This window comes from Elephas maximus, chromosome 26 (assembly GCF_024166365.1).
Source record: "Elephas maximus indicus isolate mEleMax1 chromosome 26, mEleMax1 primary haplotype, whole genome shotgun sequence".
Classification (NCBI taxonomy): Eukaryota; Metazoa; Chordata; class Mammalia; order Proboscidea; family Elephantidae; genus Elephas; species Elephas maximus.
Window position 1 is genome coordinate 44879905 of NC_064844.1, and position 13820 is coordinate 44893724.

General features: G+C 52.4%; 1 protein-coding gene across 2 annotated transcripts in view; it reads left to right on the top strand.

Moving 5' to 3' along the window:
• The first annotated feature begins 667 nt into the window (after positions 1 to 667).
• Positions 668 to 13820, top strand: part of KY (kyphoscoliosis peptidase) — a 57335-nt gene continuing 44182 nt past the window's right edge. For both annotated transcript variants that reach the window (XM_049870466.1, XM_049870467.1), the window contains exons 1-3: positions 668 to 1243; positions 5411 to 5473; positions 9150 to 9212. In XM_049870466.1, the coding sequence (XP_049726423.1) occupies positions 1108 to 1243; positions 5411 to 5473; positions 9150 to 9212 (262 nt within the window). In that variant the 5' untranslated portion in view covers positions 668 to 1107. The remainder of the gene's footprint in view (positions 1244 to 5410; positions 5474 to 9149; positions 9213 to 13820) is intronic.

The window sequence follows — 13820 nt, forward strand, 5'->3', positions numbered from 1 at the left end:
ATTGGAACCCAGGCCTGTGTGATACAAGGCTACCTCCAAAGGGAAGGCGGCAGCTTTCAGGGACCATGCTGCAAGTGAGACTCATTACACTCCAAAGAGGGGAGAGGTCCTGATAACAAAGGCCTCCATGTGGGTGTCATTTATTAACGGTGGAGTCTTAAGTTAGGTGACAGCTCCCCAGCGGGGTGGGCTCATGGTGCCAAGGGTCATCAGGCAGATGACACTGTAAACACTCCTGAGACCTCCAGCCAAACACACTGCTGCTGCGGGCCTGGCCCGGGTAAAAATAGAACAGTCTCCCAGGTCCAGCTCCCTGACAACGGAGTAGGCAGGCGTGCTCCCTGTGCCTGGAGCCTCCTCTGCTGTCCCCATCCCTCCCCTGTCCCCCAGGGCAGGAGCCAGGTTCTAGAAGGAACAGAGATTTTAAGACTTTCCCTACAGGTGGGAGTGGACTGTTAGGTTAATGCCTAGTGGGCACGTTTCAAGATCTGGTGGGGTCATAACTCAGGGAGAGTTCCTGATCCCAACACCCCCACACAGCTCCCTCCTATAGAGGGAGCTGTCACCCTCCACAACCCACCTGGGTAATGAGTTGGATATAAGGCCAAAACTTGGCCAATATTTCCACACCTCGCCATTCAGTCTGGAGCTCCCTTGCTGTGCTTCCTTTTCCTGAAAGGACTCTCACTGTTGACAACACTGTGAGATTTTTACATTTGCCTGTGGCTTCTCTGAGCGGGTCTGCCTCGGGCCCTCTCCGGAACCAGGCAGCGCTTCCAGCTCCCCGTGGGAGGCAGGGGCGCAGGGAGGGAGCCTCTGGAACCTGCTGCCTCTGTCGGCTGCGGCCTCCGGTGCAGATCAGGCTTGGCCCGGGGATTTCCTTTCAAAGGTGACTTGTAGCGGCTTCATCAGAGTCGCGCCCTCCCGGGCGGGCCCTAATGGCGTGTTTGGCAGAGTCAGCGAAACGCGGCGCCCAGCGGCCAGGCGGCGGGGGAGCGCCCTCTCCCGCGCCTTCTCCCGCGCAGGGCACGGGGCGCACGGGGCCATTTGCAGCGCAGGCAGCCTCGAGAGCGGCCGCGGCGGGCCATCCGGGAGGGAGGCGGCACCATGGAGCTGAAGAAGGACAGCAACTCGGTGTCCATCGACATGCTGCTGATCGTGCACTCGGAGAAGCGGCGCGCCGCACAGGGCACGCACTCGGACCTGCAGGCGGACCCGGGCGCGCTGCTGCAGCGCCGAGGAGGTAATGCGCGCCGGGCCTGGGCACCCGAGCACCTCGGCCTCCTTGCCCCAGGACCCGCCCGCCGGGGGGCGCCTCACGCGCTCCGGAGCGAGGTCAGCACCCTCTCTACAGGGCTACCTGCGCCCCCGCGCCGTGCACTGGCGTCTGGTGGCAACCCGCAGTCCGGGGATTGCCCCAGGTGAACTCCTGGGCAGGCCAGAGGGTGCTTTCATTCTTTCTGTCACCCCCCACTCCAGCCTGTTTCCTCAGCCACTCCTGAAAGGGTGCAGATCAGGGTCTGAAGATGCCCTGGAGGAAGGGGGCTGTGCCTCAGGCCTGACTCCTGTTTGGCGAGGCCTGCTCCCCGACAGGGCGCACTGAAGGGCACTGGGGAGCCAGCGCAATCTGTGGAAACGGGTGTTGGAGGAGAAGCCGGTTTCTGACCTCCCCTGTGACTTCGCGCAATTCGTGTCCTCAGTTTCCCCATTCTTGAGCCTCTCTCCCAGGCTTCTATGATAACCCACTGCCCTCGAGGTGATTCCAACAGCGACCCTGTAGGACCCCATAGGGTTCCCAAGGCTTTAAGTCTCTTAGGAAGCAGACTGTCACATCTTTCTCCCACAGAGCGGCTTGGTGCAGTTGGTTAGCAGCCGAGCACTTTAACGACCGTGCCATCAGGGCTCCTAGAAGGCATAGTGTAAACGAAACACCAGCTTGGGTTGAGTGAGGATTGAAATCTGTTCTTCCCACTTTAGCTTATCCACTAGCTTTACTTGTCCTACACACTTTCTGGCAAATGGTAAAATGAAGTGACTATAGAGCCATTTGAAGAAGCCCTGGTGGCACAGTGGCTAAGCCCTCAGTTGCTAACTGAAAGGTCAGTGGTTCGAACCCATCAGATGCTCAACAGGAAAAAGAGGTGGCAGTCTGCTTCCTTAAAGATTACAGTCTCCGAAACTGTATAAGTCAGTTCTACTCTGTCCTGTAGGGTCACTATGAATCAGAATCCACTTGAAGAAAAGGGGCTTGGTTTGGGGAGTGGGGGGGCAGAGTTTAGAGCAATTATGGCAACCAGATGGTTGGTCGTTCAAACCCACGCAGCAGCACCATGGAAGAAAAGACTACTGCCATAAAGATTACTGCCAGGAAAACCCTATGGAGCAGTTCTACTCTGTAACACGGGGTCACCACGAGTCAGAATCGACTCAATGGCACTGAACAACAACAGCGAGATTGCAGAAGGCAGGACTTTCCAGAGGACCCGACACAATATGAATAGATTATAGATGGCTAATAATGAAGGCTTCGACAAGCCTCTCAGAAGTTTCGGGGTCCTGGGTCTATGACGAAGCTTTCAGAGCCCTCATGGAGGCTGGTGTGAGCGTGCACTAGGCTGACTGTGCTCCAGTTCTTTGGGAACAATGCTTGACAGCCCCTTGGGTAAAACGTCTTCTGAGTCCCACCTCCCCTCTGGCACTAGCGCTCCTTAGAGTTCCTGCTGCTACATTGCACCCCCTGCCCCCAGCTCTTCTGTCCCCAGAGCCCCAGAGCCCCTATGCATGTCTAACATTCACCTTACACCTGCCTCCCTGAAACAGTGGTGCCGCGGATGGCCTTGCGCCTGCCAGCCACACAGCCTGGAGCTGCCCCCAGAGCCCCTGGGCACCTCTTGGGGAGGCAGGCAGGGGAAGGAACTACATTCTGGAGGGCTGAGAATGTTGACAGGTGCTCCAGTCTTGGGAGGTATTTGGGGACCAGAGTTGTTTTGGTTAGTTGGTTCTTTAGTTCCCAGAGCTACTCCTGGGAGAAGAGGAAATAGCCCTCCCAGGGTTTTCACAGTTAAGAACTTAGCAGAAGCCATCGACTCCGTGATAGAAGTGAGGCTGCTGCTGCTACACACACCACAGTCCAGAAGGGCTCCCCCAATGCGCGGCAAGGCCAGAGGGCCCCCTGAGGCCCAGTTCCCAGTCAGCCTAAGAGCCACACTTCTCACTTCCCCTCTGAGCACATCTGGGACTGCCTGCTGCTTGGCACAAAACCCCCATGACCCCAGACAATGTGCTTCACACTCAACTCAGGGAAAGAGACCCCTGCTTGCTGACCCTTTCTGCTGGTGTTGTTCTCCAAATCTTTGCCTGAAGGAGGTTTCTCCCAGACTCTATGACAGTGGAGAGACCCGTGTCACTTCTTCACAGTCAGTTCTGCACCCCAGCAGAGAAAAGGCTGAGTGCATGCCTCCAAGGCCTGCTACGCAATGGCGATGTCCAAGAGACCCCTGGCTAGCCCAGCTTGCAGGCCTACTCCTCAGGACAAAGCATGAGCAAGAGAAAACACTGAACAAGACCAGCTTGTGACAGGGCCTCCTGTTGGTGTACAAGATCCAAAGCAAGTTCACACCACACCCGCTCCCAGATGTCTCCTGCCTCCTCCCCACTCCAGGTCCTCAGCTGGGGAGCCAATCTTCCTTCCTCAGCTGTGCAAAGGAGAGGGCCTGAGCTCCACGTTAGAAAAGAGGGAAACACAGTTATTGCCACATGGCAGAGGACTGAGAGGGGAAGTAACCAGGTGGCTCTTTTGCTATGGCCTTGTGGCTAGAAAGGAGTCAGAGGGACAAAGAAAGCGTGGATAGGTTGGGTTCCTAGGGATTCGGGCTGCAAGGCCATGGGGTGCTCTCTCTCCTTTCCTGTAGAGCCCTAGCATTTTCCACGCCATTTCCTTAGAGCCAACCAGCTGCTGTCAGAGTGACTCCAACTCATGGCAACTGCATGTGTGTCAGAGCAAAGCTGTGCTCCATAGGGTTTTCTTTTTTATATACACATTTTTAAAAATTTATTGTACTTTAGGTGAAAGTTTATAGTACAAATTAGTTTCTCGTTCAAAAATTTATACACAAATTGTTTTGTGACATTGGTTGCAAATCCCCATGTTTTGTCAGCACTCTCCCCCTTTCCCTTTCCACCCCAAGTTCCCCATGTCCATTCGTCCAGTTTTTGAGCCATAGGGTTTTCAATGGCTGATTTTTCAGAAGTGGATCACCAGGCCTTTCTTCTGAGGTGCCTCTGGGTAAACTTAAACCTCCAACCTTTCCACTAGCAGCCAAGCACGTTAACTGTTTGCATCACCAGGGACTCTTTCCTTAGAATAGTGTTTCTCAAAAATGTGTGTGGAAGCCGTCATCCCCTACCAGAGAGGAGAGTTGATGTGTTCCTCGGCAGTAGAGGAGGTAGCCTAAAGCTGCCTGCAACAGGTCTGAAAGCGCTTTGTAGTCTTAGATTTTATGCATTTAATCCCCAAAATTGTGCGTTCCACTCCATAACTGTGTCAGTGAGGGTTCTGATTGGTAAGCCACAATCACTGGCTGTGCAGGACTCTGCAGAAGACAAGGGATCGGAGGTCTCCGAGTAGTTGAAAGGGCTAGAGAACCAGACTGGAGGCTGAGCTTCCGACAACAGTGGCTTAAACTGCCGCAGAGCTGGTTGGGGGGTGAGGAAATCTGTGCTGCCCCAGGAAGCACTAGATGCTCTTCCACGCCAGGAACTTGACTTTATCGCAGCTGCTACCACTGCCAGAATGTATACCAGTTTCATGCCAGGGACTCGACCTTGCAGCTACCACTTCCACCCACCGCCAGAGACAGCTTCCATTCCTTTCCTTGTTGCATTACCAGGTCCCAAGGCTAAATCAGGCACAGGTGCATCCAGGCCACACATGCATCTGCTGTAGCTGCAAGGGAGGCTGGGAAAGCAGGAGCTATCATTTTCAGTTCCCATGAGGATAAGCAGTCTTTGTACCTCCTTCTCTATCAAGACAATAAAAGTGGTGGATTCGCCACATCCGGAAATAGCTAGGCGACATGAATGACAAATGTCTTCTAAAATAATGTTTTCATATTTATGTGGTAGAGACATGGCAGTAGAAAACGAGCTCCTGCATTGAGAAAATTCTCCGTAGATAATTCTGATAACCAGTCCCTACTGTTTTAACGTTATGAAAATGTTTTTAAAATTTGAGAGTTACATTCATTCCCCAAGTGCGTCTCATTCATACAGCAGCCCCTCTTGGATCCTGAGAGAGCCAAGTTCCACCAGGCCTACCTTAACCCAAATAGGTCTGCAACCACCACATCACTCACGTTGCCTGGGTTTCTCCACCACAGAGCGTCTCATGCCAATCCTTGTTATTTCACAGGATTCCAAGGTGTCGGAAATGGAATCCGGAAATGGCAGAAAATAGAAGAAAATGATCTTCATGGTAAATTCCCTTTATTTTATTTTCAACATCTGGAGTTCAATACATTGAAAAATGACTGGAAGGATTGGGTTTCAATTATTCATTTGTCTGAGATTGGCCTCTAGACGTCTAATCACTCAGACAGTGGCTGCTCATGACTCAGCCAGGCCTGTAGGGCCATGGTGATCCTGGAACGTTTTCCGTTAGCAGGACCCCCACACTCCTGAAGGTTGTGGGTGGGGTGTGATGCCATAAGCTCGAGCACCCACTTATGTGCTGGCCTGGCTGAGCTACAGGGCAGGGCTTGGCATTGTTGGGAATGGTAGGTTTGGGTGTGTTCCCATGGGAGATGGGGATTTCCATGCCACGCAGAACATTCATCTTTTGAAAAATTTTCGGAACAGAGAGGACAGTAGCCCAGGAAAATGCCAATCTGTGGCTTCCTGCTGGTCTGGATCCCCCAGTGCAATAAGGTCTGAGTGAAGTCAGCTTCCAAAGCCTCCTTATTCTGTCTGATGCCAGGCATCCATCACCTTGCAGGCCCAGGACCTCTTGGGGAATGCTGTGATGGCCGACTACAATGGCCTTATTCTGTGTCCTTCAGAGGTTCATCAGCCCAGCCTGCAGGGACAGTGAGACTTCACTGTAGGCCTGTGAGAATCCTAATAAGACCTCTACTCCAGAGCCCCAGTAGGAGGCTCCGTCAGACCCCGGCTATGTGAGCCCCACATCAGTTGACTGGTTCATCAAATGCCAACTCTGAAGGAACCACCCCATGACCCTCTACAAACAGGCCTATCAATGCTCTATCATCTTTCCGACAGAACGAAAGGAAGCGATGATGTTTTCAAAGTAAATTCATTCCCTCAACAAATATCTCTAGTACTTACTTTGTGCCAGGCCTGGTTCTAATTGATGGGGGTGAAACAGTGCACAAGACATTCAAGAGCCCCTGACCTTGTAGAGCAATGTCAAAATGCTTGTAAGCATAACACCATTCACTGCAGTAGAGTATCAATGCCCTGGGGCGACTTGCCTATATCCCCCACCCTGCACATGGGTCGGAGTCATCCACACCCCTCCCCCACTGGGGAACCATCCTCTGTGGCATGGCTGATGGGCATGGGTGCAATGGCCTACTTAGCCTTACTACCAGGGCATAATGGGAGACTTAGCAGCTTTGGCTTTCCTGGAGCAGACACCAAAGTTAGAGAAACTGTGCTGCGGGCATCTGGGAATTATATAGTAAGAATCAGACCTCCAGAGATGTGTCGACCACAGAAATACACAGCAGCCCATCCAGGGCACCCGTGCCAGGCCAGCGTGTGCCTAAGCATCCCCTCTTGCAGCTCGCCTTTACCTTGCTGGAGTTGTCTGAGAGTCATCTTGTGGCTTCTTGGGCTTGTTTTTATATCAGGAGAGATTGAAATATACTGAATTCAACCTGTTTTTGCCATCTTCAGGGTTCCTGGGTTTGGGGGAAGGTTAGAAAAGAAATACAAGAAAACACAAAGTGACACAGTAACGATGACAAGACTATTACGAGGTTCTTCTGAAAGACATGAAATGGGACTTAATACGTGTCATCTGATAAAGAGGATGATTAAAGTAGCTCTTGCCAAACTATACCGAAAACTGAGAGTTTTGGGTAAATGCAGGGCTTGAGAGAGGCTCTGCAGAGGTCCCGAGCCCAGAAAACGTGACGGTTGCATTGCTCCACCCATACATGTCATTTAGAGGAAACGTCCATTTATTTGTCAAATGGCACACTTGCCTGCATGCAGAAATTAAAACAGCTTCTTTCAGTGTTTTCTGATGGCAAGATTCTGGGCGCAGGTATTGAAGCTGACCTTTTCTGCCTTGCTGGTGCCCAAGGCCCCCAGCCCTGGTCACCAGCTGACTACCCAGCCCTGGTCACCACTGCCTTCATCCGAGAAGGACGTGGCTGCCGGCGTGTGCAGTGCAGTGTGCGCAAATGAGGCTGAGCACGGGGTTGATCCCAAAGGGTGCGTTTTCTCCTCTTGCCGTTCTGTGCACTCCTTGGCCTAGGGTGTTGGCAGGGGCTGGATGGGCGGGGGAGCCTGGAGCAGTCCAGACTTTTCTCAGCAGCAGGTGTTTGGGCCCTACTACCCCCAATAGCTTGCCCAGCAACGGGCTTTCCCGGCTGTGATTGGCTGCTTTCCTTGGTCCTGGCCAAACTCTGCCTAGCAGCAAGGGACTGCTGTCCCACAGCTACAGGGACACCAATCCTGCAGCCCAGACTATAAATACCCTGTGGTGGCTGTGCCAGCCAATCACCTCCCTTGAGGATTCCCTTCCTAGATCCTGTTTCCGAGGGAAGGTGCAGCCAGCTGTGCCCGCAGGAGGAGGCCTCCCTGTCCTCGCCTGAGTTTGGCCCGGGGCTCTGGCCCAGCATGCCAAATCACCCTGAGTTGGCACATAGAGTAGACCTGGCCATTGGCCAACTGACCTCGGCCCAGGGGGCTCAGGGGCCTGGCTGGGCCAGCTCATTGGGGAAGGCTGACACAGGCAGGCTTCTCCAGGGAGCAAGACCCTACCAGGGGGATCCCAAGCCCAGCCAGGCTCAGTGCCCCACCTCCTACCCTTACTGGCTTATGCTTAGGCCCAGGCAAGGGAAGCATTGAGTGGCAGACCTGGTTGGATGCATAAAGGGAGTCATCTGAAGCGAAACCTCTTCATGCCGGGGCCCCCGAGGCATGCTTGTGTCCAGGCCAGGCCCTACGGCCTTCCAGCAGATCAGCGGGTAGCCACAGAGAGGATGGCAGTCCAGGGTGGCAGCGTTGGGCGAGCCTCCTACTGCCGTACTCCTGGCCTTCCCCCGTCTTCCCTGGCCCCTCTGAGGCAGAGATTCAAGAGCAGCCTCAGTAAGACCAGGCCACAGCAGCAGCATGGCTGAAAAGGAAGAAAGTAGGAAAGGCTCTGCTCCTCATGGGAGGGGCAGGTCAGTCTGTGGGCTTCTCCTCATGGCTCATGGCAGCACCAGGCATCTCTCTACAGCAGCCGGACCCCACAGCTAACAACTCTGTGTCCCAGGACCTAAATATCCCAGTGTGTGGAGAGAGCTACAAGTTGAGTGTCCTGCCAGTGTTTGTGAAACTGAACCAAACTGTAAGTCACCCCAACTCCTAGGCTGAAATGGAGGTAGGCTGCCCCCTATTTGACGCAGAGGGAGGCTGAGCTGGGAGTCGGGGGGCCTAGGACTCAGGTCCCAGGTCTGACCTTCCCTGGCTTTGGGGCTTTTGACAAGAAATTGACCAGTCTAAGCTGCAGGCCCCTCATCTGTTAAAATAGGGATAGGAACCTCCCAGGCTGCTCCACGGAAAGAGTGTGATGATCAGTGAGACGCCCGTGTGTGGGAAAGTGTTTTGGAAACTGAGCCCGAGGACACTAAAGTCAGGGACTTCCCAGGTGTTCCAGCCTGCTCTACAAGAAACCCAGCCTGTGCTGGCTCCTGCTGAGAGGCATGAGGGGGTGAGCACACGGGCTGCCACCAGTGTGTCCTTGTGAACGCATGTGCACACTGTGCGGATGTGCCCATGAGTGCGTGTGTTGAGGCCAGGCCTGTGGACGTGCTCGGCTGCCTCTCCTACAGATGCACACAGCTCTCTGCTCTGCCTGGAGAAAATTCCACTGTGTTCCCAGTGGTCACTGCAGCCTCTCTTCCTTCCTTAAATAGGACACCTGGCAGAGAAACAACACCCTCAGCAGACCCAAGTCATCACTGCCTATGACAATCAAGGTAAGGGATTTGCTGCCACCCTCAACGCCTCCTCCAGTGGCTGCAGGCCAGCATCTGCTGCCCCTACAAGAGGCAGCCTGGGAACAGAGCACAGATTATGGGGAACAGGGTCCCTGTAGACCCTGGGGCAAGTGCCCTTTCCCCTCAGGGGAGACACAGTGAGAGGCTACATGGCCTCAGAGTCTGCTCTCACTATAGGATCAATAAATAAAGTCCTTGAGGCACGGAGCCTGCTGCTGTCGTCATCATCACCACCATCATCATCACTGTAGCTGACATTATTGAGCACTAACCATGTGTCCAGCAGTTTCCGTGCAGTATTCTCAGGTACACTAAGCCTCACAACAGTCCCACGCGACTGATAGTCTTACTGTACTCCTTTTACAGATGAGGAAACTGAGGCTCCGAAAAGTTGTCACTTGTCTGAGATCATACAGTTAGCAGGAGCCAGAGCCAGGGCAGTACGATGCACCTGTGGCCTCAGCCGTTAGCCTTCACACGGGTCTGCTTCCACAGCCCCTGCTGGGACGTGGTGCCCACATCCCCTTCATCCTGAGTTGTTCCTTGGCCTGTCCTCTGAGGCCTAGCCTTACCAGGCATACACCCACTGCCGTGTTTGCCTCAGCAAGGGGAGTGAGGTCCTTCCTTGGGAATCCTCACTTTGGCAGGTGGGCTCTGTTGCTTAGGGAGGGCAGGTGAGGGTATTGCCATTCTGACTCTGCTTGGGAACAGTTAGCGGGATCTGAGAGCATGACAAGGTTGAGAAGGAGGGCTCTACAGTGATGGCTGGAGGAGAGGCACATTAGAGACCCCCAACAACCCCACTGCCTTGGTTTCTTGCTCTGCATTTAAGACTAGGGGCCTGATGTCTGATAACTCTCACAGGCTGAACACTGATGTTCTAACTTGTAAGAAAATTACCTAATCTCGTCAATGGGTCGGGGGGAGGGGACTCCCTGAGACAGGAGTTCTAGAGGATTCTAAGCCTCTCTGTAAACTGCTTTCAGAAACCTGGGCTAGTCTAGCAAGCCCCAGGAAGACACTGGCAGGCGGTGAAGGACAGGCCTGTGAACAACGGTTCATCAGCAAGAAGGAGGACCCTCTTTGCAGTCTGGGTCAGCACCCTTTAGGCCAGAATTCCTGGGAATACGGCTCTAAGGCAGGCCCCAGGAACCCCATGGTAGTAGTGGCATGGCTGGCCCATCGAGACTGGCCACCTGCCCTGAGCCCCACAAGGACAAGCCCTGGGACCTACTGTCCCTCTGAAATGGGCTTCCCAGGAACATGGCTATCCACAAAAAAATACAAGATATCTCACTACAGTGAATTGTTGTCGTGTGCCATCAATTCAATTACAACTCCCAGCGACCCTACAGGAGGGAATAGAACTGCCCCATAGGGTTTCCTAGGCTGTAGTAGAACTGCCCCATAGGGCTTCCTAGGCTGTAGTAGAACTGCCCCATAGTTTCCTAGGCTGTAGTAGAATTGCCGCATATGGTCTCCTAGGCTGTAGCAGATCACCAGGCCTTTTCTCCCCTGGAGTTGCTGGGTGGGTTCAAACTGCTGTCCTTTTGGTTATCAGTCAAGCATTTAACCATTGAACCACCAGGGCTCCTGGAAAGTGAATTAACGACCCCTTTTTTTTTTTTTTTTTATTTAGTTGTTGCCACACATGAGGGGTCATGGTGTTACCCCCGTTTTATACCTGAGAAGCGGTGCTGTAGTCACAGAGCTGGCACCCCCGGCAGGTCTGCACCCTGCTGTCTCCCCCGCTCTCCACCCCATCCCAGGTTGGGGGGTGGGTAGCTGGCAGTCACCAGAGCCTCACCTCACACACCCCTCTCCTGCCACAACAGAGGCTCCCGCCTGAGCTGCTCACACGCCCACCTCCCGGCATGTGAGGCTTCCAGATGGCAGGAAGGAGGGTCAGCCTGGGGCCTTCTAAGAGCCGGACAGAGCTCCTTGTAGGGCTGGAATGGGAGGGCAGTGCAGGCACCTTAGCTTCCTAGTACTGCTGGAAAAGAAATACCACAAGGGCTCGTGTTTTTTAAATTGGAATATTGATTGATTGATAAGTCAATGTTATTATATTAATGAACTTTTCAAATAGTTCTTTTCAGAAACTATTTTGAAAAATAAAATTCCTTCCGAAGATGAAAATAACATATATTTGTATGTGAAAGCAAAAAATAAAATAACTATATTGATGATCTGAAGATTTAAAGATTTAAGCAAATAAGATAAGCAGAAAATATTTTCGGTATTTATTCAGGCACTTTTATCAGGACGATATCTTAGTGATGTCTGTCTCTAAAACTATGCACGAGTGGGTGGTTTAAAAAAAAAAAAATTTATTTTCTCACAGTTCAGGAGGTGAGAAGCCTGAATTCAGAGCACTGGCTATGGGGAGAGGGCTTTGTCTAGTTCACCTTCTAGTCGCCCGCAGTCCTTCCCACATGTGGCTTCATCTGCCTCCCTAGCTCTCAGGTAGTGTCCGTCTCCCCTGCTGGTGCCTGCTCATCTGTCTGTGTTGCTGTTGTGATTAGGGTTAGAACATACTCTCAGCTGATAGGCCCTCATTAACATAAGAAAGAAGACCCTGCTTCCCAAACGGGCTTGTATCCACAAGTATAGGGGTCAGAACTCTAACACAGATTTTTTGGGGACACAATTTCAGTCCCTACCAGCAGGGCTGCTGCGGGAACCTGGGCCAGGGAGGGAGGAGCTGCCCCTCTCTGGGTGCCTGACCTGAGTCTGCACTGACACTGATGCATTCATTCCAGAGAAAAGCAGCCCCTGATGTGGGCACTGGGGATGCAGCAGTGAACAAAACTGACCAAGACTCCTGCCCTCACCGAGCTGACCCCCAGTGAGGGGAGACAGACAATACTAACAAGTAAAATGAAGTGTGCCAGCCAAGGGGTTAGGAGAAAATGAAGCAGGAAGGACAATAGGGTGCGTGCGTGTGTGTGTGTGTGTGCAGGGGTGGTGTCAGTGTCCCATGGCTGCTGTAGCAAACCCCCCAGACTCAGTGTCTTTAAACAACACAAACTGACTCACAGTTCTGGAGGCCAGAAGTTTGAAATCAGTTTCACCGGGCTCAAATCAAGTGTCAGTAGGGCTGGTTTCTTTCGGAAGCTGTAGTGTCAAATCTGCCCCTTGCCTCTTCCAGCTTCCAGAAGCTTCTGGCATTTCTTGGATGGTGGCCACTACAATCTCTGCTTCCGTTGTCACATTGGCTTCTCCCTATAAGTAGTCAAATTTCCCTCTGCCTTCCTCTCATCAGAACACTGTGATTACATTTAGGCCCCACCTGGATAATCCAGGCTAATCTCCCCATCTCAAAACCCTTAATTTAATCACATCTGCAAAGTCTCTTTCAAGATAAATTAGGTAACATTACAGGTTCCAGGGATTAAAGTGTGGATATTTTGGGGACCATTACCCAGCCTACCACAGGGGGCAATTTAAAATAGAGTCGTTGAGATAGGCTTCACTGAGAAGTGATGTCTAAGTAAGGAAGCAGGCCGTGTAGCAATGTGTGAAGGCCCTGAGGCAGGAGTATGTTCAGGGATCAGGGAGAAGGTGACTGTGGCTAGAGCAGAGCAGGCAGGAGGAGGAAGTGAAGGGCCTGGGAGGCTCACCTCAGCATTCCAGCTTCTAACTGGGTATGATTGGAAGCCACTAGCTGCTGGCATGACAGCTCCCAACAGGTAGAGAATAAACAGGAGGGAGCAAAGGTGGAGGCAGGAAGATCTCTTAGGAGACAATGGGATAATCCAGATGAAAGAGAGGTTTTCTGGTGGTGTGGATTTGGGGTGTGAGAGAAAGAGACATCAAGGTTTGGGAGCTGAGCAGTGGGAAGGTTGGAGATGGGGAAGATGTAGGAGGGGCAGGCTGGAGACAGAACACGAGAAATTCAGATTTGGCCTTGTTGAGACCACGTGCCTCTTATTTAAAGTAATACTGGCCAGGAATGTCCTAATTCCATGTACTACTTTCCTATTTACCTGGTGAGCCTTGAAGTCTATGGGCTCTGTTCTGTGACCCACGACAGCCCCCAGCCCCCAGAGAAGCTTTCTCTGAGGATCTTTATATCACGGTAATAACAATGACCATGAATAGAACGTTGGGCATGTGCCCACCTTTATGTGGCTCACCTCGTTTAATCCCCACCACCATTTGTTGTAGGCTATTCTCATTTTACAGATGGGGAAACTGAGGTTCCAAGAGGCTTAGATAATGTACCTGAAGTAACAGGTAGCACATACCAGGTCCAGGGGTTGAGCCCGCGTCTTTGTGCTCCCAAGACTTGTGAGTTTAACTACTCCATCATGTCACCTCCTCCATATTTGGCAGGCAACAGTCTGATGAAGCTGATTCAGGTACGTTCCCTCACGCTCGGACAGGATTAGATGAGATGGCATCTGGGTGTCCACAAAGAATCCAATATTTCAGTCAGAACTTGTCTCTCAGAATGTTCCCCCCCTCTTGAATTTATCACTCAATCGTAGGCTTTATGAAATAGGAGACGAGAAAAGATCATTGGAATCTCAGGTCTTCATGGGGAAGAGGGCTTTAGAAACATTCGTCTGTAATGAGTGTGGG